Source organism: Anabrus simplex, chromosome 3 (assembly GCF_040414725.1).
Source record: "Anabrus simplex isolate iqAnaSimp1 chromosome 3, ASM4041472v1, whole genome shotgun sequence".
Lineage (NCBI taxonomy): Eukaryota > Metazoa > Arthropoda > Insecta > Orthoptera > Tettigoniidae > Anabrus > Anabrus simplex.
This window is the reverse complement of record NC_090267.1, coordinates 82,106,009-82,133,742: the sequence shown is the minus strand read 5'-3', so window position 1 is coordinate 82,133,742 and position 27,734 is coordinate 82,106,009. Positions and strand designations below refer to the sequence as shown.

The following is a 27,734-nucleotide window of genomic DNA, read 5'->3' as shown; positions in this document are numbered from 1 at the left end:
TGGCATTATGGTGAAACTTTCCAATTACAGCTTTATGCTGGGCTTCACAAGCGATTGTCAAGGTTGCTATAAGGAGCACAGTGAGGGATCAAGTCGGCCGTGGACTGATTCTGATGGTTCAGTCAGCTTCCACTTCGAACACCAGCACTGTGCCACGTCCTGGGAGCCATCTGGTGACAAATGAATGTACCATTTCCCCTTTTATTATAACATTCTAAATTTCAAAAAGTCATTGTTTAAGAAGCCTTTCTCGTGGACAGTCAAGATTTTCTTCTGATAATGCAGAGCAGTTTTCTGCGAAACGTAAAGAAGTTTCGCCTTATTTCCTTGACATGCCACAAGCCCAAAAGCCTATAGAGCATCATGTCAGTAATAATGTTATTTGCTTTACGTACCACTAACTACTTTTACAGTTTTTGGAGATGCCGAGGTGCTGGAATTTAGTCCTGCAGGAGTTCTTTTGTGTGTCAGTAAAACTAACGACATGAGGCTGATGTATCTGAGCACCTTAAAATACGACCGGACTGAGCCAGGTTTGAAACTGCCAAGTTGGGGTCAGAAGGCGAGCGCCTCAAACGTCTGAGCCACTCAGCCCGGCTAGAATTTTAGTAAGAGCCAAATTTCTAGAGATATATTTCCCTTTCTCCCTACACAAATTTCCCGTACTACACAAATATTTTGCTATAATAAAATAAGTACCCTTTCCATTCCCAATATTCCACAAAGGTGTCTCCTTTTCCTTCACTCTTACTGAAGTTCTACCACAAATCTTCCCTGCACAACTTACATTTGTGTTTTTAATTTTGGTCCATTCTTCTTCTGCATTTTGTTTTTCTGATATAGGGATTTAGTTCCTCCTTAAATTTCTTCTGAGTTCTTTCATCTTTTAACTTTCATACTTTTATTTTCTTCTGTCTTATTTCTTTAATTCTCACAATTTTACTTATTTTGAGCCCGCCTCTGCTGTGCAACAGATAGTGTTATTAGCTGCGTCCTTGGGGGCCCGAGTTCGATTCCCAGTACTGCCAGAAATTTAAGAATGGCAGGAGGGCTAGTTTGTGGTTCAAATTGAACATGCAATTCACCTCCATTTGGGGTGTGCCTGAAAAGAGCTGCACCACCTCAGGATGAGGACACAAGTTTACTTCACCTATTTTAAATTATGCTACCACTACTCTGTGGTCTCCATCAAACACATCACCTGATAGTGCTGTTACATCCAATAACAGTTTACAATTTATTTTCTCAACCAAAGAATAATCAATATCTGGTTGTTTCTTTGGTTTTTTTTTTCCTTCTTTCACCCTGCCACCATATTTAGTGATCTTTCTACCATTCTTCTTTATAAACCAAGAGTTACTCACAATCATTCCATTTCTCCCACAAAAATCAATCAACTTATCTCCCTCGCTGTTTCTTTATCCATATCCAAATGGACCAATCATTCCTTCTTTACCAATTCTGTCATTTCCAACCTGCGCATTGTGGTCTCCCATGACTATCACTTCAGCATCAGTGATTACTTCCTCGAGTGTCTCCAAGAATTCCTCTATATTTTCCTCACTGTTTCCAGTTTGTGGTGCATAAACTTGGAAGAAATCTTTCACTCCTTCGTCTGTCCTCAGTTGCACTCTGATTATTCTATCACTAACGTAGTCTACCCTATCCACATTTTCATCGAGGATTTTGTTAACAATCACTCCTACTTCATTCTTTGCCTCACCTCCTCCACTCCAGCATAGGGTGTACCCTTTACTCATCCTATTCACTCTGTTTCCCCTCCACTTGACCTCACTCAGTCCCATCATCGCAACAATCTCCTTATCCATAAAATCAATCAACTCTTCTGATTTTCCTGTCAGGGCCATAACATTTTTTATTCCCACCTTTGTAATACTAGTTGCTCACTTTTCACAGCTCCTCCAGCACAAGAAATGCAAGTCACTTTTTTCAGGGTATGCCCTAACTTTTCTGAGGCTAATAATTACCACCACTCATTTTAGGCTTATTGTTAAGATAGGATCACCGCTCCCAAAGGCATTATAGAGCTTCTGCCAGCAATTATTCAGGCTGCACCTTATATGAGGAACAGACCTCCTTGCAGCAACCCTTAATATGGGAAAGGAACACTGCTGATGAATAGTGTACAGTTTTCCTATATCGTTCATAAATATCAGAATGAGTATGAGTTCTAATACTGATCCCTGAGAGACACCAAATATAACTCTTGATTTTAGTCCAATTGTATCATTTAGACATACATATTGTTTTCTTGCTCACTTTCTGATGTGTTCTGATTGTAATATGTCTGTGATGACAATCTTGCCCCTATTTGTATATGTCAGTGATGTGTTTTAGATTGGTGGTCCAATTTTAAATGAGGAGCAGTGCAAGCTCTTGAAGTCCTGTTTAAAAGCAGTGTCAGAGTCTTTAGAAGCTGAAGAGACTAAGCTGAACGAGCTCGACAGTGGTGCTGGAGATGGTGACTGTGGCTCTACCCTCCGACGCTTGACTGAAGGTAACTTGTTCTCTCTGGACCTTAATTTTGTTAAAGCTTCTCACCAACCTCTCCCACCAGTTCCATGAGGATTACAATCCACTGCTGGCTTCCCTTCAAATCAAATTGGTTACTCAGCATGACTGTGTCTAATAATAATAATAATAAAAATACTTTATTAACGGAAATACCATTTTACATAGCAGTAGAGAAGTATAGACAAAACACAGTAAAAAGAAAGTTCAATGGAGTATAAGTAGAAAAAATATGTACAGATATATACACAGGTTATCTTACAAGTAAGCACAGGAAAGTAATAGTCAATTCTGGAGATTATGTAAATGAGTTCTAAATTTTGACAATGAGCAGTTAAATATATCAATATCCACTTTGTTTAGAGATCTTGACATTCGTTCAATTGGCCCATTGAATGCATGCCAATTTGTAGACAATGTATTCTTGAACCTTGTGCGTCTGTCTGGTACATGTACGTTAATTTTTGCAAGGAGTTGTGGACAATTCACCAAGGAATGAAGCGGTTTAAAAATGAAGAGTGTATCCAATAATTTACGGCGTTGTGACAGGCTATGCAGATTTAAGGACTGTTGTAGGGATGTATAATCAACATTATCATATGAGAATCCTGCTCTAAAAGAATATAGACGAAGAAATTTATGTTGTACCGAATCTAATCTATGGATAGAGGTCTGATGAGAAGGGTTCCTAATAGGTGTACAGTATTCTAGTATAGGGCTTACCATAGATACATACAGCAATCGATAGGTAGCTAAGTTTGAAAATTCCCTAGAATATCTAGTAATGCAACCCAATCTTTGAAATGCTTTCTTACAAATATTTTCAATATGTTCATTAAATGATAGGTTATAACTGAATAAAACACCAAGGTCATTAACTTGTGAAACAGGAGTTAGAATGTTGTTATTACTAAATTTGTACGGAAATGGAATTTTCTTCTTGTTTTTAAAAAACGATATTATTTTACATTTCTCATGATTAAGTTTCAACCCATTTTGAATACAGTACTTTTCCAGATGATGTAAATCTTCTTGAAGTTTTAAACAATCAAGTGGACAATTAATTTGCATAAATTTTTTTGCATCATCAGCAAACAAAAGCAATTTAGAATTCTTAAGTACATTTTTAATGTCATTTATGTAGAGAGTAAAAAGTAAGGGTGCAAGGTGAGACCCTTGAGGAACTCCACTGGTAACAATAATAGGCACAGAAAAATGATTTCTTATTTTAACAATCTGCAGGCGATTTTTAAGATATGATTCAAACCATGAGAGGAGAGGCCCATTAATTCCGTAGCCCGTTAGTTTTTGCAGCAAGATATCGTGATCGACAGTGTCAAAAGCTTTTGAGAAGTCTGTATAAATGCAGTTCACTTGGGAGTGGTTCTCTATTGCATCCAAGAGAAACTAATAGAATAAAAGAAGATTGCTACAGGTTGACCGTCCTGAAAAGAATCCATGCTGCTCATCAATGATGATGTTTCTAAAGAGAGGTGTGATTTTGTCAAGAATTATTGAGTCAAATATTTTGGAAATATGAGAAGAAATTATAACTGGTTTATATTGTTTTATGTCAGTTTTATCACCATTTTTGAAAACTGGACTAACAAATCCTTTCTTCCATTCCACTGGAAAAACACCTTGGTTTAATGATAAGTTGAACAGATAAAAGAGTGCTTCACATAAAATAAATGAGCAGTACTTGAGCAGGTAAGTTGAAACACCATCAGGTCCTACAGTTTTCTTTAATTCCAGAGATATCAGTTTGTTGTAAATTTCTGCCTTACTAATGTTTATAACTGATAGATTGACAGAGAAAGGATAATCATATGACATACTACTACTATTCTGATAAGAAGAATAAACAGATGAAAATTGGTTAGCAAAAAGATTGACAATATTTTCTCCAGTATCTGCTGTAACTTCATTAAGATGCATTGTTGAAGGAATATTATTACATGACCTTTTAGAACTTGGATATTGCCAGAATTTCTGTGGATTGGAAGTAATACTTCGTTCATTGATTTGTAATTTTCCCTATACCTTTGTTAATTGACATTCATTATGCATCATAAATAATGGTTTACAAAAGTCTGCAATAAATGTAATGGGACCTTTCCCATTATCTCCCATAGCTTATGGGACCATGTGACAATACAAATTTACCCCTACCGGGTCTTAACACATGGGACCACGCGCTACAGAAAATAACAGTCAAGGGACCTTTTCTGCCTAGTGACAAATGCCGCCTCATTTGGATTTTAATAACTAATCCGAACACATGAGATAACAAATGCCCATTACAGCATAGCGAGGTCTACCGCTACCCTTCCGTTCCAAGACATGAGCACAAGCTCCTCAAGGGCATGGTGCGTCTGCGGATACGAACTGAACCTCCTTATATCTAACTTATAGGCATAAAATGAACGGAAGAGGTCAGGATGCTAATATCGGCGAAGATAGGCACAAATAATTTTTCCTAAAGATTTAATTAGCTCTGTTTGAAACATACTTTCTACAACCTTGATGATTAAATTTTAAATTACATTTGACACTCAATAAAGCAACGGAAAATCAGGTCCATGCTGTCACTCAAGTAAACTTTTTGATCCACCTCTTCACCAGTGTCTCTATGTGGATTATTGAAATTACGGTGTCAAATTTTATTTACTGACTAAACATTCCATACATATATTAATTGTGAACATGAGTGTCCCTTCACTCGATTCAAATAATTTTTGGAAGGTTGAATTACCCTTCTAAGTTTTAACTTTGTATAATTGCTTTTATTATTGATCAACGCTACAATTCATTCCAGCTGTTGAATACAACACAATAAATAATTTTACCCTTCTAGACTTTGTCATAATAAAACATTTGACTATTTACAGTAATAAGTTATGACCTTGCGAATGCGCGATATTCCCGTGGGAAGACTCCCAATTTACATCTTCAAAACACTGAATTACTCTGAGATTAGTCTTAGAGTGGCCGCCTAAATTAAAATATACTCCTAATGAATTATATGTAAAATACAGATTACAAGAAAGTGATAAACAAATTCCACATAATCACAACATGATCCCAGGAATAAGAAAAGTAACAGAACTCTGGTGGAAACAAATCACCACATTTGATGAACCTACTGTACATGTCATAAGTCTCAACCACTTCACTTGAAATAAACTACAAATGGATTCTCACAAAATCTAACTTCAATAAAACAATGATTATCAAAATATCATATTCAAACACTTCTAAAACCTGGAAGAGAAAACATATAACACACACATTGGTTGCATTGTTATTTACACGTTGCTGTGTGACTCACGGACCTCATCTTGCCTGCAACGTTCGAAGTGGTGGCCTCGGTTTTGACATCATTTGGGACCCTGTAAAACAAATCCCTAGCTATTGTGTTCTTAAGGGTAACAATTAAATATTCCAACGTTAGTTTTATCATAACTTGTTACAAATGTGGAAACCAATTTAAAAATATATCGACTACTAAAGATAAATGCTGTGTCTGAAAAATCTGCCTTTCTCCACCAGCCAGTACAGAGACCTCAGGCCGCCTGTCTTCCCCTTTACGCTCCACACCCTTGGGTAGACCGTCATAAAAATTATTTGGACAGGGCTCACGCCACGGGACAAAAACCTCTTTGAAACAAACATCTCCACAAATAAATACGTACTCAATGCATCAATGGCTCATTATTTCAACGCAATAAATTGACACACTTATTATATGCTAAAATCAGCTTAGGCGTTCATTATATCCTATAAATATTTCTCAATATCGTGCCGCTATCATTTCAATATATCTCAATTTTACAGAAGGCCAGAGTTCAGACACAGTTTCCTACTTAGCATAGTTAACATGGTTTCCCCATCTCACAGGCTAGCCTTAACCATATTCTCAAACAGAGATATAAGACTGTATATTTATAATGAAGTGAATCTATTTTCAGTAAAGTCAGCATTTACTATCAAACCAATTAAGTAAAGTGAATTAAAATAAGAGAAAAAAAATCACATGGGCCTAACTAATGTGGGAGGGTGGATTTTGAAACCGAGCACGAGGTATTCTTCACACACAGATCATACACCCACTTATAATCTAACATGCAATAAGCTCAATAACTTTACATTACAGATTGAGTGCCCTAACTATCCATACATTTAAAAAACACTGTCGGAGCACCGGTAAAGACCCTACCGTCATATTATCCTAACTCATATTGAATAATTAATTCACAGGAAAACTACTACCTTAACTCATCAAATTAAATAGATTTTCTCCACCTTTCCTATCAGCACTCTTGATCACAAATCTCCCCAGTACATGTCATGCAATTAAATAAAATGGGCTAAAACACATGCAATTATTCTAACTTGTTCCCTTTCCAACTAACCTCCAGTAAGTAAGCTAAAAAAAAATCTTACTGACCACTCTAAGCAAACAAATCTGATAATTTAACATTAATAAAATGATACTAACCTATCCTTAAATTCACTATCTATTTACAAAGGGAATATTAGCATTACAAAGTCATAACTGGTACTCAACTGTCCTCCATTGTCCGAGCCCGCAAGTGACCCACCTGGTGAGTTTAGTCAATGGCTCCGCCTTGAAGGATCACAGGTTCAAAACGTCCCCCAATGAATCTTGATGTATTCATGGTCTTGAGTTTGTGAACACTAGAAAGATATTATTCACACCACGTTTCACTAAGACTCTTTATCCACACGTCACAGTTAGAGCTTTCCTTATATAGTTATGATTGTGATCTTCCGCGGAATGGAAACTGCGGATTTGTTAATCTGATTCCGGTACAAGAAGGTTACATCAATCAGATCAAGCTAATACAACACCACTGTTTTGACACTGCAGTATTTAAAACAAAGAAAATCTGAAAATAACTTGACATTGGGTTGTTATATTTTAAAACCCTGTCCCATATGTCTGTTTATATAATTATACAGTTTGCTCACGCGCACACCGTGGACTCTCTCTTTACTACGAGATATTAATCAAAGAACAGTTTTCTTCTTCCGACATTTGGCACTTCTGCCGTCACAATTTCGCGATGAAAACGTACGGCATAGTCACGTAATTACGCAGTGCATCGCGACTAATCCATCATTCATACAGCAGTGTCTCTAAAAATTCAGTTTTCCAGTGACGATACCCACAAGAAATTACACTATCTTTGCATTCCCATTTAGATCCATATTTTCTGCACAAAGACATAGGAGAGTCCGATCACAAACGACTGTATGGCTACCTCATAGAGTGCCTGCTGACTAACTAGCTACCCTCAGAAATGCAAGCATATATGGTCTCACATGGAGTGGGGTTGGACAGAGGAACTCTCCCCCACTATAAATTTGAGATCTCCAAATCCACTAAGTTTCTGGAAATCAGCGATGCGGCAAATTGTGTGGCTCACCTTTCACTAATACTAGATGTAATGCGGAACGCAAAACGATCAGTGGTTTAATAGTAATTCGGTGTCTAAATCAAGAGCCCAACGGGGAACCCCTGTTGGTTGTCTGCTTCACAGCTAGTGTCATGACGCCAGAGCATCTTACGTCATTTCTTTGAGACGTAGTTTCATAAATAATATATTTTTATTTTTATTTATAATTTTGTCAATGATCCATTATTCTTTCTGTGACTTCGACATATGCTTCATGATTAATTTAAGCGTTATTATCCCAAAAGTACTTCTAAAATCATCTCCTCACGTTGGCTCTACTGTGAGCCGGCATTTGTTTTAGGGGCGGAGTCAGCAGAAACTGTATTTTTTTTTTTCTTCAAGCGCGCTCAGTTTGGGGATTTTATAAGCCAGGATGGCGCCAGGCTGGCGAAGATGTTATGCAATATAATGCAACTGAGCTCCTGTTCTGACAAAGAAACTCCAAGTATACATACTTCCGACATATATTTCCGAATAATTATTCAATGTGACGATATGGTCACATCATCTACTTAGTTTTATAAGTTTCACAGGCATACAAAAGGACTGATTTAACATTCTTCTTTTCCTACACCCTGGTGGTGTTACATTTCCAGTCTATGGCCCTGTTTTATGGCCAGATGCCTTTCCTGATGTCAATGTTTTTGTCGTAGTTAAAAATAAATATGGTTAGAAAGGAAGGTCATAAATGTTGGACTATTAGGCAATACCATATGGCTGAGAGAATTTTTAAAAAGTAACTATGATCGGTGGAAAATGATAAATAAAAATATAAACTCACCTTTAAAGGTGGTAAGGAATGGTAAAGATCCACTATATTATAACAGAGAAAAGAGTAAAGATAACAGAGTAAAGAGACTAAGAATGAGGTGTGGGCTGGAAAGAAATAGAGTTAGAAATGGCTGTGTAAATAAGGAGAAATTGAAGGAGTGTACTGGGAAACTGAATCCAGCAAAAAAGTCGGCTAAGGATAACATGATGACAAGCATAATTGGCAGTCATACAAATTTTAGTGAAAAATGGAAGAGTATGTATAGGTACTTTAAGGCAGAAACAGGTTCCAAGAATGACATTCCAGGAATCTTTAATGAACAAAGGGAATGTGTATGCGAAGAACTTCAGAAGGTAGAAATATTCAGTCAGCAGTATGTAAAGATTGTTGGTTACAAAGATAATGTTCAGATAGAGGAGGTGACTAATACTAATGATGTATTGACATTTACCAATGATAACAATGACATTTACCTATGATAACAATTACATTTACAACAAGATACAAAAGTTAAAAACTAGAAAAGCTGTATTTCTGGGAACATACTAAAGACAATGGGTTTGGATATCTATTATATAAAATAACATGTCCTGACTGACTGAAGGTTATGCCTTGTTGTCTTCTAGACTGGTTTTCACCCCTCTTTTCATTCCTCACCATAACAGGGGTGTCCAGCCAACCGTTTTTGCATATTGGAAAACTTTCCTAGTGCCCTTTGTATATCTCAAAACTTTAAAAGTTTACAGATCTAAAAATTCGTATTTAGAATCTCCTTTAAAAATAAAGAAATACATATTTGTTTGTTTTCAGAAAAATCCCACTAGGAGGGGTGAAAAAGGGGTTGAATGCCTTTAATGAGGATATGTATATCTTAGAAACTGAAGATATTACAGACCTAAAAATTGGTATTTGGAATCTCTTTTAAAAATAAAGAAACGTATAATTTTTTCTTTTTGGAAAATCTAATTAATGGGTTTAAACAGGAATGACAAATCGGGTGAATTTTTAGAAACACTATATCTACAGTATATCTCAGGAACGTAAAATGTTACAGGCGTAAAAATTTGTATTTGGAATCTCTTGTAGAAGTAAAGAAACAGGTGATTTGTTTTTGGAAACTCCACTTAAGGGGAACTAAAAAGGTGGAGAAATTTTAAAATGAGCATGTCTACAGTATATCTCAAAAACGTAACATGTTACAGAAGTAAAAAATTGTGTTTTGATCTCTATTTAAAAATAAAGAAACATGTATTTTTTGTTTTTGTAAAAACCACTTGGATTTTTGACTGAAAATGGGGTTGAATTCTTTTTATTAGGATACTGATATCTCAAAAACTGAAGATGTTACAGACGTGAAAATTGGTATTTAGAATCTCCTTTAAAAATAAAGAAATACGTATTTTTTGTTTTCGGAAATCTACTGGGGGGGAGGGGATGATTGAAAAATTACTTGAATTATTTGTATGAAGATACTATTATCTCAAAAACAAACAATGTTGCAGATGTGAAAATTGGTAATTGGAATATACTTTAAAAGTAAAGAAACACGTACTCCTTTGATTTCGGAAAATTAAATGAAGGGTGTGGGGGGTTGGGAGTGGAAGAGTGAAATATTAATTGAATCAATTGTATGAGAATACTTACCTCTAATAAAAACTAAAGTTGTTACAGACGAGAAAATTGGTATTCGGATCTCCTTTAAAAGCAAAGAAAAATGCATTTTTGCGGGAAAGTCATCTTGAGGGGTAGGGGTGAAAAGGAGTTGAATTCCTTTTATGAGGACACATATCTCAAAAACTGAATTTACTAATAAAGAAACAAGTATTTTTCCGGAAAATTCACTTACGGGGTGTGGGAAGAGTGTGAAAGGAAGTAAAAAAGTGAATTCCTTTTATGGGGATACTTATATCTCAAAACTGAAAGTAACAGATGTGAACATTGGTATTTGGAATCTCCTTTAAACATAAAGAAACAGGACTATTTCTTTTGGGGGGGGGGTGTTAAATCAACCCTACGGCGGTGGGGTGAAAAAAGAGTTGAGACCAATTGATTTTACTGTTCATGATGTATTTGATTCTGATCATAAACCGATCATTTTTAATCTTTCCTGGGTTCATTTTCAAGAGCCATCTTTTCCTTTGGAGAACTTAAAATTATATTACAGTAGATTCTCCTGGCATATAAATAAAAATTTAAACACATTTGAAATAAATGATAGGAATGACATTGACTGTGCAATTGTTCACATCTATAAAAATAAAGTTGTAGGTGGTCCGCTGTCTGTATTTTCGTTTGTTTTGCCAATTTTTCAGATATTTATCCATTTTAGGTCAACTCAATACTGAATCAGTGGTTTTTATTTTTTGTGTCTGTCTGTTTGTTCTACCATCACGGTGAAATAATAATAATATTCTGGACCGTCGTCAAAATGTGCGAACCGCGCTGGAAACAGGTCCTGGCCGGGTAATGACTATGAATGCAGTCTGGCTGCGGGTTCAAACCCACCAAGGCACTTAAGACGACACCACGCCGGTTCTCCTTAAGGATTTGATCCATATTAAAAATGCTTATAAGAAAAAATGGCAAAGATTTAGGAACCGGGCGGAATACCTGGAGCTAGCCCAGGAAGTACAAAATCGATTGCTGGAAAGAAAGACTAAAAAATGGGAGGAACTTTACCATAATCTCTCAAAAAACTAGTCAGATTGCGAATTTTGGTGGATTATATATAAAATTTTTAAGCATTCAGTTATAAATTTTAGTATAATACCGTAGCGAAGCAAAGGGTATCTTGCTAGTAGTACCATATCTGAAGTACTTATTTGACTCTTGTTTCCATGAAGGAGCTCTAGAAAATGAATGGAGAGTTGCTATAGTAGCCCCTGTGTATAAGGGAAAGGGGACACGAAGATGAAAATTACAGGCCAGTAAGTTTAACTTGCATTGCATGTAAGCTTTGGGAAAGCGTTCTTTCTGATTATATTAGACATGTGTGCAAAATTAATAACTGGTTCAATAGAAGCCAGTTCGGGTTTAGGAAAGATTATTCCTCTGAAGCTCAACTTGTAGAATTCCAGGAAGATATAGCAAATTTAATTGATTCAGGAGGTCAAATGGACTGTATCGTGATTAACCTATCTAAGGCATTTGAAACGGTAGATCATGGGAGACTACTGGCAAAAATGAGTGCAATTGGACTAGACAAAAGAGTGACTAAGTGTGTTGCTATATTTCTAGAAAATAGATCTCAGAAAATTAGAGTACGCAAAGCTTTATCTGACCCTGTAATAATTAAGAGGAGAATTCCACAAGGTAGTATTATTGGACCTTCATATTTTCTTATATGTGATGTGATGTGATGTGATGTGATGTGATGTGATGTGATGTGATGTGATGTGATGTGATGTGATGTGATGTGATGTGATGTGATGTGATGTGATGTGATGTGATGTGATGTGATGTGATGTGATGTGATGTGATGTGATGTGATGTGATGTGATGTGATGTGATGTGATGTGATGTGATGTGATGTGATGTGATGTGATGTGATGTGATGTGATGTGATGTGATGTGATGTGATGTGATGTGATGTGATGTGATGTGATGTGATGTGATGTGATGTGATGTGATGTGATGTGATGTGATGTGATGTGATGTGATGTGATGTGATGTGATGTGATGTGATGTGATGTGATGTGATGTGATGTGATGTGATGTGATGTGATGTGATGTGATGTGATGTGATGTGATGTATGAGAAAAGAACTGGAATCAGAGATAAGGTTCTTTTATTCTGTATAGAGTAATAAATAAGTTACAAGATTGTGAGCAACTGCAAAAGGAATTTGACAGTGTTGTGAGATGGACAGGAGGCAGTGGTATGATAATAAATGGGGTTAAAAGCCAGCTTGTGAGTTTCACTAATAGGAAAATTAGCTTCATGTAACAAGTCACAGAAAGGCAGACTTTTGTTGAATAGCACAAGTTGATCGTAGCTGACGTTGTTGACAATATGGCCTAAAAAAAAAAGGAAAATAGAAATGAATGAATTGAATAAGGGCAATGTGAAGTATAAAGTCTGTGATTCATCACATGAAGCTAATTTAAATGTGGCATTAACCCAATCGCATCATTTGACGACCCTAGCTCGTCATAGTTACTCATGGCATATGAATCAAATGACGAGCTCTGCTCGCGGCGACGCACAGCTGTACATCAATCCATATAGTTCAGTCACTAACCCACAGACATCACTTGTATGCATTCTGAGCTGAAGTTTACACATGTGGCTTCGGTTTTTTCCCTTTCACCAGGTTCTCACACACTTCCAGAACAAGAGATAAGAGAATCTTTATTCACATAATTTTGCTCTTGTCAGTTGCCATCATGGCGTCAAGCAGATATGCTGGTGTTGATGAAGAAGGAATACGGAAGCTAATAGATAGTATTCTGGAGAGTGATATTGAAGGCAGTGATATTTGTGATGACGAAATAGACCCTGAAGTCCTTAGTTCGAGTACTAGCGATGCGTATAATAGTTCTGATGACACGGAAAGTGAAGCAAATAACGACGGTGTGCCGAGTCTTTCGAAACGAGCTCGTACCTCGGCACAGACTGACTTGACTGACTGGAACTGGACAAAAAGTGACAATAAATCTGTTGTACATATAGTCACTCGCATAAGTATTCGTCCATCTGTCCTGTTCATATATTGAACATCAACAAAGCATTACAAGGCTTCGTGTACGTTCAGAAACAAATACGCAGTGCATATGCAATATATACGTACAATAATACCGGCAGAATATATATCTTGCACGTCAATACTAGTTAGTAAATGATAATGAGTGTGGTTGGGCTAGGAAATGGCAACGTAAAAGTATTCGTCCACCTTGTGCACTGGCTTGTAGAACGAACTCAGCATTGAGGAAATGAGACACATCACCAAGCTCAGTCCATCAGTGATATGGACAGTGTCGGTGAGTTAACATCTAGTGCATGCCTTGAGTATAATGGGTAAGATAAGGGAACGAACTGTTGTTGAACGTCAACGAATTATCCAACTCCACCAACTTGGTAATTCGCAACGAGTAATTGCTGAAAAAACCGGAATACCGCAAACTACAGTCGCAAGTATCATTCAGCGATATAAGACCAGTGCAACTGTACTCAACAGAGCAAGACCTGGGCAGCCAAGGAAGCTGACAGCACGCGAAGAGCGAAGCATTATACGCACCGTCCAGAAAAATCCCCATGTGTCTGCACCTGTGCTTCGAACAGAAGTACAAACCTCCACTGGGAAGAACATCAGTACCGACACCGTACGACATGTGTTACACAGGGCTGGTTTGCAGGGGCGTACAAGTCGGAAGAAGCCCTGGATAAGTGAGGTGAACCATAAGAAGAGGCTGGCGTTTGCCAAACAGTACATTATGAAGCCACCAGCATTTTGGAAACACGTGTTGTTTAAGGACGAGAGCAAATTCTGTTTATTTAATTGCTCTGGAAAGCGACGTGTATGGAGAAAGAAGAATGCTGAGCTCCAAAGTCAAAATCTGCAACCAACCGTAAAATATGGAGGAGGTTCCATAATGGTATGGGGGTGTATGTCGGCGGCTGGGGTAGGCAACTGCCATATAATACCTGAACGGATGGATAAGATGGTGTATTTGAATATATTAAAGCAACACTTACCACCCAGCGTAGCAAAATTAGGTCTTAGTAGTGGATACTTCTTCCAGCAAGATAATGACCCTAAGCACACTGCTCGGGTTGTTCGGGAATGGCTACTCTACAATACACCTCATGTGCTGCAGACACCACCCCAGTCCCCAGACTTAAACCCCATAGAGCATTTATGGGCGAAATTAAAGTGTGAATTGAGCAAGCAGCGTATTCCCAATAAAGAAGCTCTGAAGCAATCCTTCATGGAAGAATGGCACAAAATAGGCCCGGAAGTGACAGAAAAACTGGAGACATCCATGATGAAATGCCTTCAAGCCGTGATTGATTCCAAAGGACGTTCGATGCGCTTCTGATACTTAGGCAATGACTGAACATTCCTTGAGTTCTTATTGTGGATGAATACTTTTGCAACGTGATTTCTGCAAGCAGTGCGATTGTTTTTTATTTATTCCATATGCCAGCGCTTAGGGTGCTATAAATTATGTCCTCAGCTGTTCAGATGGCAAATAAAACATACTATTACTTGTTTACAATTAACTTCTTTATTGTATTGGTGCTGTGGGCTATTGTCCTAACATGACGAACGCGGACGAATACTTATGCGAGTGACTGTAAGTTTAGTGAATACAGTGGGGTTAGTGAAAATTTATTGAAAAAGTTTGATACGCAGCCACTATCTGAACTCTCAGTTTTTTGTGAATACATGAACCCTTTGTTTGACAAAATATCTGTCGAGACAAATTCATATGCAGCAAAACAGTTGAGCAATCCTGACAGAAAAAAGTTGAAAGACGATGACAAATGGTTTGAGACTACACCTGACGAAATTAGGGCATATTTTGCGTTAGTTATACTAATGTCACAAGTGCGAAAGTCAAGAATACAGTTATACTGGAGTAAAAATAGGTGTATAAACACTCCTATTTTTCGTGAAACCATGAGCAGGGGAAGATTTATTATAATTTCACGATTTTTACATTTTGTTGACGATGAACAAGTTGATAGTAGTGACAAACTAAGAAAGATTAGGCCTATAATACAACATTTCTGCTCCAAATTTTCAGAATTATATTTACCTTCACATTGCTCTAGATGAAAGTCTAATGAAATTCAGAGGCCGCCTTTCATATGTCCAGTGTAATAGGTCTAAACGTTCTAGGTTTGGAATCAAAATTTACAAAATTTGTGTATCAAGTTCTGGCTACTGTCTGTCTTTCAAAATTTATGTAGATGATGATGTAACAGATCCAAGTCTGCCAGCAAGTACAAACGTTGTTCTCAACATGTGTGAACCCTTGTTAGGCCGAGGGCATACATTGTTTCTAGATAACTGGTATTCTTCCCCAGATTTATTCAAAAGGCTACACGACAAGCACATGAATGTAATTGGAACTGTTAGACAGAACCGAAAAGACATGCCTCGCGATATCAGTAAGAAGAAACTAAAACGTGGAGAGTATGAGACGTGGGCTGCCAACAGTATGTTGTGTGTGAAGTGGAAAGATAACAAGGATGTTTGCTTTCTCAACACTAAACACAAATCAGCTGACATGACAGAGACAGGCAAACTCAGACAAAAGAGAGGACAAACCCCTAGGGAAGAAGTGATAAAGCCCAAGTGTGGCCTTGAATACCAGAAGGGGACCTTCAGGATCAGGTTACAGCTTTGTTCCCCGTCATGCGACGGACAGTGAAAGGGTATAGGAAAATATTCTTTTACCTCCTAGATATGTGTATTTTCAATTCCTTCATTGTGTATCACAAGATCGCTGCTAACAGAAAGATGAGCTACACGGACTTCCGAACTAGCATTGCGCAGCAGCTACTAGAGACTGTTCAGTTGCCGGAGTACTCGGTTCGAGGTCGACCTTCAGCGAGCACCACCCCAACGAGATTACAAGCTAAATCATGGGCCCACTTTCCCATGCATATTCCTCATACAGAGAAGAAATCAAAAGTCACAAGAAGGTGTGTTGTGTGCTACAGCCGGGGTAAAAGAAGTGAAAGTTGCTGGCAGTGCAAAAAGTGTGGCGTAGCTCTTCACTTAGAAGAATGTTTTGAGGAGTACCACACCAAGCAGACGTACTAAAATAGCGGCATTGGTAAGTTTATTACTTCTTCATTATGCATGCAAATTTTCAGAAAGGAATATTTACTGGTTGGTTTTGTATGATTTTCTAAATAATAGTGTGATGACGACGGCCGTAGAGCGGTATTTAAATGTGATTTCTTAGTGAACTCCTATGGTATTTAAATGTGAGGCGAATGGGTTAAACTTGCACAGTCTATGTATACAGTTAATAACATGTGCAATATTTCTACAATGTTTCGTTATCTACATGATTGATTAATTTTAAAAAGCCATTCATGTTGTATTGCATCTGTTACAATCCACAAATGTAGTGATATTTTAACCTGTGCAACATTTGGACTTCGTGATTCACATCATATTCATGTTCGTGTTATTTTTTAGGCTCAGGACTTGACAAGATGCCAACATGTTATGCCATAGATCCATTGACTTTTTATCTAAATCAAATCAAAATCTCTTTATTTGCAAATGAGGTGGCAAATGGTACACTAAAATACAAAATTGTCAAGCACTAAATATTAAATTAACAAGAGAAGAAAATTTTTTTATAATGCAATATTTATGCTAACAATTTTTTCTATTAAACACACAGCTCATCCTTAATAAATTTATATAGTTTACAAAATTCTACTTATAATATCTCCTGAACTACTTACAAATATAGTCAACTGATATACAGTATGTGGAATTACTTCAAATGATACTGTACAACTGGTATAAGATTAAAATTTACATTGCATTTCTTTACTTTTTTTTTCTTTACCCACTCTGGAACCTAAGTAGCATAACGACCTGCTGCGTCTTAACCAGAGCCCCTTTTGCCACCACTTTTCAGAGTTCCTGAAGGGCCTTCACAGCTACCGTAGCGGTCCCAGGGTCCTCGAAGTCCCCACTGTACTTCACCCCTACAGGAAGTCCCCTACTTTGGCTGTCCATCTCCTTAGACCAGGGGATGGAATTAATTTATTCACACACATTTTTTTATTTATATTAACCTGCACTGGTCGAATGCCCTCTAACATTTCATTTATTTTCTCTGTTGCTGTTTATTCTCTTCTTGAATATCTGTACAGATTTTGGAAAAGGATCAAACACTACCCCTGGTAAACTGTTCCACTCCTTCACACCCTTACCAATGAATGAAAATTTACCCCAATCGCTTCTGCTAAAATTCCTTCTAATTATATATTTGTGGTCAGTCCTGCTGATATAATTATTTTCCAACTGAAGCCTCTCACGGATATCTCCCCATGCTGTTTCTCCTGTATAGGCTCTATATAATCCTATAAGTCTAGTTTTCTCCCTTCTCTTACTTAAAACTTCCCACCCAAGTTCCTTTAACATTTCTGATACACTACTCTTTCTCCTGAAATCCCCTGTTACAAATCTTGCTGCTTTCCTCTGCACACTATCTATTTCTTTTATTAGGTATTCTTGGTGAGGATCCCAAACACTGTTTGCGTATTCCAATAATGGACGAACCATACTTAGGTAACTTTTCTCTTTTAATTCTTTGTTGCATCCTTTAAGTAGCCTCATTATGACATGTAACGATCTGTATGCTTTCCCAACAATGTCATCCACATGACCCTTCCAGTGCAAATTACATTCAAATCTTACACCTAAGTATTTGCACTTGCCATCTTTTGGGATAACTACCCCATCCAAAGTATATTCAAATTCAGTTTTAAAGCTCCTCTTTGTAAATGTTGTAACAGTTGATTTGCCTCCATTAACCTTCATATTATTCTCTTCAACCCATTGTTGGATACTCTCAAGGTCCATTTGTAATTCTGAACAATCCTCGGTGGTATTTATTTCCCTATAAACAATTATGTCATCTGCATACAATCTTATTTTTGATGTTATATTATTCCCTAAAATAGTTACGTATACTAAGAAAAGTAATGGACCGATTATACTACCCTGTGCAATTCCCTTCCAAACTTTCTCTTCCTGCAATACGTTATTTCCTACTTTGACTTTCTGAACCCTAGAATTTAGAAATGTTTTTACCCGACGTGTAACCCTCACGTCCAATCCTATTCCATCCAATTTCTTTAATAATATTCCATGTTCCACTCTATCAAAGGCTTTGGAAAGATCTATGGCTATGCAATCTAACTGACCTCCTGAATCCAATTGGTCTGATATGTCCTGCTGAAATCCCATCAGTTGTGCCTCACAAGAAAATTTCTTTCTAAATCCATACTGGCTCCTCATGAACCAATTTTAATCATCACATATCCCTCTGATGTACTTTGATATTAAACTCTCCAGTATTTTACAAACTATACTGGTCAGGCTGATTGGTCTCTAGTTCTCTGGTTTCCTTTTATCACCCTTTCCTTTATAAATTGGTATTATTATAGATTACTTCCATTCCTTTGGTATTACACTATTATTTATGACATAGTCAAAGATAAATTTTAAATAAGGCATTATGTACCACCCCATTGTCTTTAACACCTCCCCAGTAATTTGATCACTTCCTGCAGCTTTTCCTTGCTGAAGCAGTTGGATTTCTCTGAAAATATCTTCATTTGTGAATGAGAAGCTTCTTGTTTCCCTCTGTGTCTCTCCCTCTCTTATCTTCTGTTTCGGTTTCCAACTCCTGACAATCATCTACTGAATCTCTGAATTCCCTACTAAATAGGTTTGCTGTTTCAGTATCTGTTAAATAGTGTTAACCCCCTTCTCCAACCATTGTAGGAATTTGGATTCCTTTTCCTTTTCGACTCCTGATATATGAATACAGCTTTTTCCATTTCCCTTTGTGGTCATTATGCTCTTGAAGAATGCCATTCATATAATTCTCTTTTGCTTCCTTTTTCACTCTATTCAGTTCCCTCATTAGCTGTTTTCTACTTTCTCTACTCTCCCTACCTTCTTTGATTTTCCTGTTTACTATTCTACATTTTCTTTTTAAATTTCTTATTTCCCTTGTATAATAAACAGGGTCTGAGGTCATTTTACCCTTCTTAACAGGTACAAAGCTCTTCTCTCCTTCCCAAATGATTCCTTTGAATTTAGCCCAAAGTGTATCCACATTACTCCCTTCACTTATCCAGCAAATGAATTGTGAATTAAGGTAAGTCCCAAATTCATCAACTTTAGTTTTTCTGTACAATTTCTCATCTTGTGTAACCCTCTTATTAAGCATTTTTGGTACGAGTACTACATCCATTATTACAGCCTTATGGTCACCTATTCCTTCAATTACCTCAGTTTCATCAACAGTTTCCTATGGTTTAACCAAGAATACATCTAGCAAGTTATTGAGACGAGTCGGTTCTTGTACTACTTGTGTAAATCCTCCCTCCCAAATTAACTTATTTGCCAGTTTCTGTTCATGGGCTTCACTTGCAGCTCCATTCTATTCAACTTTGGGCAAGTTTAGATCTCCCCCAATTATTACCATATCATTATTATTGTTTTTATGAGTATAATCTACTATTTTCTCAAATATTTCCATGTCTTTTCCTCTCTTCCAGGCCTATATGTTCCTACTAGCAAGATACCTGTGCTTTGGTATGGTATTATACTGAAATTTATAATTGAATGCTTATTGTTTTAGGTATATAATCCACTGAAATTAGCGATCTGTCTCGCTTTCTGCGAGAATCCGCCAAAATTCGAGATCTGACTCATTTTCTAATAGAGTACGGCAAGTTTTCTCCCATTTTCAATCTTTCTTTCCAGCAATCAATTTCGTACTTCCCGGGCTAGGTCCAGGTATTCCACCCGGTCAGTTGGTTCCCTAAATCTTTGCTATCTTACCCTATAAGCATTTTTAATATGGATCAAATCCTTCTGGAGATCCGGTGTGGTGTCGTCTTGGGTGCCTTGGCGGTACTGAACCCGCAGCCGGACTGCATTCTTAGTCATTACCCGTCCAGGACCCGTTTCCAGCGTGGTCCGCATTTTTGACGACGGTCCAGAACATTATTATTATTATTATTATTATTATTATTATTATTATTATTATTATTATTATTATTATTATTATTATTATTATTATTATTAAGATATTCTGGACCCCACAGCAAGATGCAAGACCGCTACTTGGCAGTAAATCACATCTGCTGCCATTGTCGTTGTTGACAATGTGACCAGCACCATTGTCGCGCGTAGGCAAGTGTGCGGGATTTCTGGCGATACGAATGACATACTTCCGTGCATTATTGACCTTATTATAGACGAGAACAATTTGACGGTCAATCTCATTCCTATCGTTCATTTCAAATGTGTTTAAATTTTTATATATATGCCAGGGGAATCTACTGTAATCTAAGTACTTTCTCCGAAGGAAAAGATGGCTCTTGAAAACGAACCTAGGAAAGATTAAAAATGATCGGTTTATGATCAGAATAAGTACATCGAAAATCTACAGCCTGTTTCCAGTCATTCGACAGGGTCAGGAATGGAATGAATAAAGCCCCATCTAGCGGCGACAATAGGAATTGTGCTGGCTGCCGAAACATGTCGCACTCCTCTGGGGCAATGATCGATGAATGACAAATGAAGTGAAATATTGGACGGTGTTGCTGGAATGAATGATGACAGGGAAAACTGGAGTATCCGGAGAAAAACCTGTCTCGCCTCCGTTTTGTCCAGCACGAATGTCACATGGAGTGTCTGGGTTTTGAAACACGGAACCCAGCTGTGAGAGGCCGGCGCGCTACCGCCTGAGCAATGGAGGCTCCTTATAAGTACATTATGAACAGTAAAATCAATTGGTCTCACCTCCTTTTACACCCCACCGCCATTGAGTTTATTTACCGCCCCCCCACCCCCCAAAAAAAATTAAAGGAAGGCATGTTTCTTTATGTTTAAAGGAGATTTCAAACACCAATGTTCACATCTATTACCTTCAGGTTTAAGATATAAGTATCTCCATAAAAATAATCACTTTTTTCACTTCCTTTCACACTCCTCACCCCCCCCCCCCCCAAGTGAATTTTCCGGCAAAAAATACTTGTTTCTTTAATAGTAAAGGATCTTCTAAATACCAATTATCACGACTCTAACTTATTCAGTTTTTGATTTATGTGTCCTCATGAAAGAAATTCAACTCCTTTTCACTCCCGCCCCCAAGATGGTTTACCCCACAAAAACGCGTTTCTCTTTGTTTTAAAGGAGATCCAAATTCCAATTTTCATGTCTGTACAACTTTAGTTTTTATTAGATGTATGCATTCTCATACAATTAAGTCAATTCACTCTTCAATTCTTTCACACACCCCCCCCCCCCCCCCACTTTCATTGCTTTTTCCGTGAATACGTGTTTCTTTACTTTTAAAGCAGATTCCAAATATCAAATTTCACGTCTGTAACATTTTCATTTTTGAGATATCAGTAGCCTAATTAAAAGAATTCAATACCATTTTCAGTCACTTTTACCCCCCCCCCCCCTTCCACCCAAGTGGTATTTCCGGAAACTAAAAATACACGTTTCTTTATTTTTAATAGAGATAAAAATTACCATTTTTCACTTCTGTAATTTGTTAAATTTTTTGAGATATACTGTAGAAATTCTCATTTTAAAATTCACCCCTTTTTAGTTTCTCTTAAGTGGAGTTTCCAGAAACAAACCACCTATGTTTCTTTACATTTACAGGAGATTCCAAATGCCCACTTGTTACGTCTGTAACATTTTACGTTTCTCAGAAATTCTGTAGATATAGTCTTTCAAAAAATTCACCCCAATTTGTCACTCCTCTTTAACCGCCATTAATTGGATTTTCCAAAAACAAAAAATACGTATTTCTTTATATTTGAAGGAGATCCCATATATAAATTTTCAGTTCTGTAATATCTTCAGTTTCTGAGATATATGTATCCTCATTAAAGGCATTCAACCCATTATTCACCCTTTTTCAGCCCTCCTATTGGAATTTACAGAAAACAAAGAAATACGTGTTCCTTTATTTTTAAAGGAGATTGTAAATACCAACTTTTACATCTATAAACTTTAAAAGTTTTCAGATATAGATGCACTCATTTTTAAAATTAACCCCCCTTTTCACCCTCCCATTAATTGGATTTTCCAAAAACAAAATAATACGTGTTTCTTTATTTTTAAAAAGAGATCAAAAGTACCAATTTTCAGGTCTGGAATATCTTCAGTTTCGGAGATATAAATATCCTCATTAAAGGCATTCAACCCCTTTTTCACCCTTTTTCACCCCTCCTATTGGGATTTTCTGAAAACAAAAAACGTGTTTCTTTATTTTTAATGAAGATTCTAAATACCAATTTTTACATCTGTAAACTTTAAAAGTCTTGAGAATAGATGCACTCATTTTAAAAATTCACTCCCCTTTTCACCCTCCCATTAATTGGATTTTCCAAAAACAAAAAATACGTGTTTCTTTATTTTTAAAAGAGATCAAAAGTACCAATTTTTAGGTCTGTAATATCTTCATTTTCTGAGATATAAGTACCGGTATCCTGATTAAAGGCATTCAACCCCTTTTTCATCCTTTTTTACCCCTCCTATTGGGATTTTCTGAAAACAAAGAAATACATGTTTCCTTATTTTTAAAGAAGATTCTAAATACCAATTAATACATCTGTAAACTTTTAAAGTTTTGAGATATAGATACACTCATTTTAAAATTTCACCCCTCTTTTCATCCCCTTAGCGAAGGAATATCAAAAAATCCTGTCTTAGCGAGCACCTACATCTTAATATGAATACATCCCCTAAATTTCATTTCTTTATGTCCAGTAGTTTTGCGATGATGAATCAGTCAGTCAGTCAGTCAGTCAGTCAGTCAGTCAGGACAAGTTATTTTATATATATAGATTAATTCCCACCTTCTTCATATTATCATAAACGAATTTTATCCCTTTCATCGGTAAACCATTCATGTGAACAATAAGTTTCCTTCACCAGAGTAAACCCCCCCCCCCTCCCATTTTATCTCCTCGGTCTCTACGATAGACTGTATACCCTTCTGGAAATACTTCTCTATTACCCACCCCTTCTCTCAACCACGATTCCACTCCTATCACCACATCAGTCTCATAAGATTCCATCAATGTACTGAATTTTAATTGTTTATTTACTACACTCTGACAGTTTACCAAGAGCGATCTCAGACCCCCTTCCTCCCTAAAACTTGTCTGTTGCAATTGGGTAACATTTGACTCATGAGTTGAGAAATTCCCTGGAACCCAGATCCTTGTACATAGATCTTGTATAACTGTAAATTTAAAAGTGACTTCTTTCTATAGAATGATTTGATTTCGTCCTTAAGCGAGATTTCATTGGTTTTATTTTGAGTTTTGGTTAAATTAGATGTAGATAATCCTTTTCTCTGAATATGTCTCAAAAATCTAGGGACTAGATATCAGGAGCACTATAATGCCAATAGACACAACAAGTATTGCTTTACGTCGCACCGACACAGATAGGTCTTATGGCGACAATGGGACAGGAAAGGACTAGGAATAGGAAGGAAGCTGCTGTGGCCTTAATTAAGGTACAGTCCCAGCATTTGCCTGGTATGAAAATGGGAAACCATGGAAAACCATCTTCAGGGCTGCCGACAGTGGGATTCGAACCCACTGTCTCCCAGATGCGAACTCACAGCTGCGCGCCCCTATCCGCAAGGCCAACTTACCTGGTGACATAACAAGTACTCAGCCATGAGTTCTCATAAGAAAGATACTGGTCATCATTTTACAACTATCGAACAGGACCTTAAAATCATTAAAATTGTTGACAAAGGGAAATTAATGAACGAATTAGATTACATTTACATATTTACAACAAAAACTTAAATCTCAATGGTCCAGTTGAAGTAAAAAATCACTTATACAAAATTTTACCCAATTTATTTCAATCTTTAAATCTAAATCTAAACAAAATTCTTAAGAATCTTAAACTAACTTCCAAACTTCCCCTTAAAGGTAACTCCTTCCATGCCCACCCCTGCTAATCTTCCAACGCTCCGCCCATCTAGTCTCCTCCACCATACCCACCTCCCTCAATTCCACACAGATACAATACAAGAAATGCAAATGTCACTTGTTGCCACACCACAAAGGCAACCAGTTTCAACCACAAAAATCGAGAGGGTAAGTAAACGAATACTTAACATTCCCGTCAAACACAGCCGTCTTTACTCTAAACTTTAAATCTTTCTACTCTCTTTTCTTTACAGATTCTTCACGAAACTTCCTTCAATTATTTCTACATTTCAAGCTACAGCCAACAACAAGAAAGAATGTTCCCATTTGACTATCAGTATTACTTTAACTAGCAGAGGCTTTCACGGCAACACTCACTTGTGAATCCTTCATTACTTCTTCAACAAAAATAAGACTATGGACTCACTTCATAAATTACGAGTTTCATGGTTCCAACAACTCTATAATGCACACAGCATCATACTACATGTTAACACTACGAGCTTCCAACAAGAAAGTTGCCTTTAACTAGATTCCACTCTCATTTTGATACTGTAACCCAAGACCTCAACTTTAGCCATAGACTTCCTTATTATTTATGTAAATATGGACTAGTTGACTATTTTTATAAAATGTTTTAAATTATCAGTGTAAAATCACACCAATATTATTTGTTTTTTTTTTGCAAACATTTTAAAACAAGTTTTAACTGTGTAAATTGTCATTTAAGAACTCACAACAATTTCACATATTTTTATAATACTCACATTTCTCTATGTAACATTTTGACTAAAGCAATCAGGATCCTGACCTTTATCTTTTAACCATGATAATACAGCTGATGATGCCCATGTAATGGGCAAAACATGTCTCGTCAAATTAGTATAACAAGATGTAAATCTTTATTTTAAGAACCGAACTGTAATGAATAGGTTGATCCTAATAAACTTTTGTAACATTTTTGAACTAATACTGCAGATTCTCGGCAATGGGTGCTCGTATGGTGGATACCAATCATACATTCACAGATATAAAGCAAGACCTTTGCATTCTCCAACTAAGTAAAAAAGGAAATCTATTGAATATTTTTGAAAATATATTTATAAATATTGATCAAAAATGTCACCCGGCACATAATCTGAATTAAATCCCAGTGGAAATTAATATACTTAAGAGATAATGATTAAATTCTTTACTATGAGGCACCAAAGTAAAGCATTACAACCCCACATCTCACCTCCCACTTCAAACTCCCACAACCTCCCTTTCAACTCTATTCTCAACGACCTTCTAGTATTGCACTCGGTTAGCTTCAACACTCGATGTGTATTGGACGACATGGGATGAGCAAGGAGGTGAGTGACCAAATGGGCACACACTTTATACTTCACATTGCTCTTATTAATTTCATTCATTTCTATTTTTCCTTTTTTAGGCCCATATTGTCAACAACATCAGCTACAATCAACTTGTGCTATTCAACAAAAGTCTGCCTTTCTGTGACTCATTACATGAAGCTAAGTTAAATGTAGCATTAATCTTTCACAGTCTATGAATGCAGTCAATAGCATGTGCAATAATTTTACAATGTTGGGTTATCTACATGATTAATTTTATAAAGCCACTCAGGTTGTAATTTTTTGATGATTACTGATAAATAAATCATCAATAAAATATGTAAATAAAATAACATTACTCAAAAACTTCATAGAATACTTTAAATTAATTACTTTAATAAAATAGTTAACCGAAATGTCCGTAGTATGGGCGCCAGAGTTCACCAGAATGGATCCCTCGAATTTTGATAGAGCATGATAAACTTTATATCCCAGGGCGTGTACATAATGCTGCGTACTGGTACATCTGCTGCAGGCCTTACCTGACCTCCTGAAAACGACTAAATAGGTAGGAACTGCACCTAGGTTCATCAATAACTCTACTGATTCTAAAATAGCTAACTATATTCTTAACAAAATCCGTGCATGAGCACCTCATCAACATACAACATTATACATATAATACACACATAAAATATTGCTGGAAGACTCCATATTTACAACAACAACAATAATGAAAACTGTGGGAAAGTGAAAGTGAGAACTAAGCTACCATTTGTAGATAGTCCGATGAACAATGTACATGTATGAAGATAAATACCCTTCACTGTCTCTATATCAATTCGACTTACCGATTCTCATAATCGGCAGTTATCACATCGCACAGATACTGTACCTTGTACTACTGTGTTCACATATTTTAACACTTGTTGTAAAGATATATACACACGTCTGTCGATCCTCAACATAAATTATGGAAAGTCTGAGATAGCTTTCACCAACATATAATGCTAGGCCGCCACAAGTGATACAATACTTAATGCGCAAGCACTCTCCACAATCATCCACTTTCCACGAACATAACAAGACTACGCTCCACGAACGTTTGAAGTCCAGTCCATTGCAGCCGTGTCACTCCAGTACCGTGTATCAGCACCACTTCCTTCCCGTACAGTGCGTCAGTTGTAGTTCTCTTCCGTCTCGTTCCTTTACAATCCTCTGGTTGCCGCCGTATGATCAACCTTTATAGACATCAACATCCCCCTCCTCTCAGATGATACGTCTGGATTGGTGCTTGCCAGCCAATCATGAGTGAACCTCTTGTCAAGACCTTGCCCTGAACTTCTCCTTGCTCCCAAGAGATAAACAAACGCTCGGGTTTATTACATGAGTCAATGATCTTCCCTAGTACAATAATATCAACAAACACTGGGATGTCCGCATGAGTCATCCGAATTACCAGGTTCCGATATATTATTCTCAGTTCAATACGGACCAAAAACATGAAATTCATAACCATTAATGTTTTCTCACTCGTGCAAAACAAATTACTAATACCTACATATGTGGATATCTTCCAGCTTACCAATATAAATGGCAAAATATACAAATGAAATACTGATAATGATAATAATAATAATAATAATAATAATAATAATAATAATAATAATAATAATAATAATAATAATAATAATAATAATAATAATAAATCGAATACTGACAATAATATCTCTAACTTCTACATACAATTCGGGGGTGTGATATATGTACTATCACAAGGTTTTATTACATCTGTGTAATCCACGGATGTAGTGATATTTTAACCCATGCAACATTTGTACTTTGTGATTTACATAATATTCATATTCGTGCTATTTTTAAGATTCAAGACTTGACAAGACGTCAATCCGCCAC

At 36.7% G+C, this 27,734-nt stretch overlaps 1 protein-coding gene across 3 annotated transcripts in view; it reads left to right on the top strand.

Moving 5' to 3' along the window:
- Positions 1-27,734, top strand: part of LOC136865996 (PTS-dependent dihydroxyacetone kinase 1, dihydroxyacetone-binding subunit DhaK) — a 380,683-nt gene that overhangs the window by 295,134 nt on the left and 57,815 nt on the right. For all 3 annotated transcript variants that reach the window (XM_067142600.2, XM_067142599.2, XM_067142602.2), the window contains one exon: positions 2,359-2,518. In XM_067142600.2, coding sequence (XP_066998701.2) covers positions 2,359-2,518 — 160 coding nt within the window. The remainder of the gene's footprint in view (positions 1-2,358; positions 2,519-27,734) is intronic.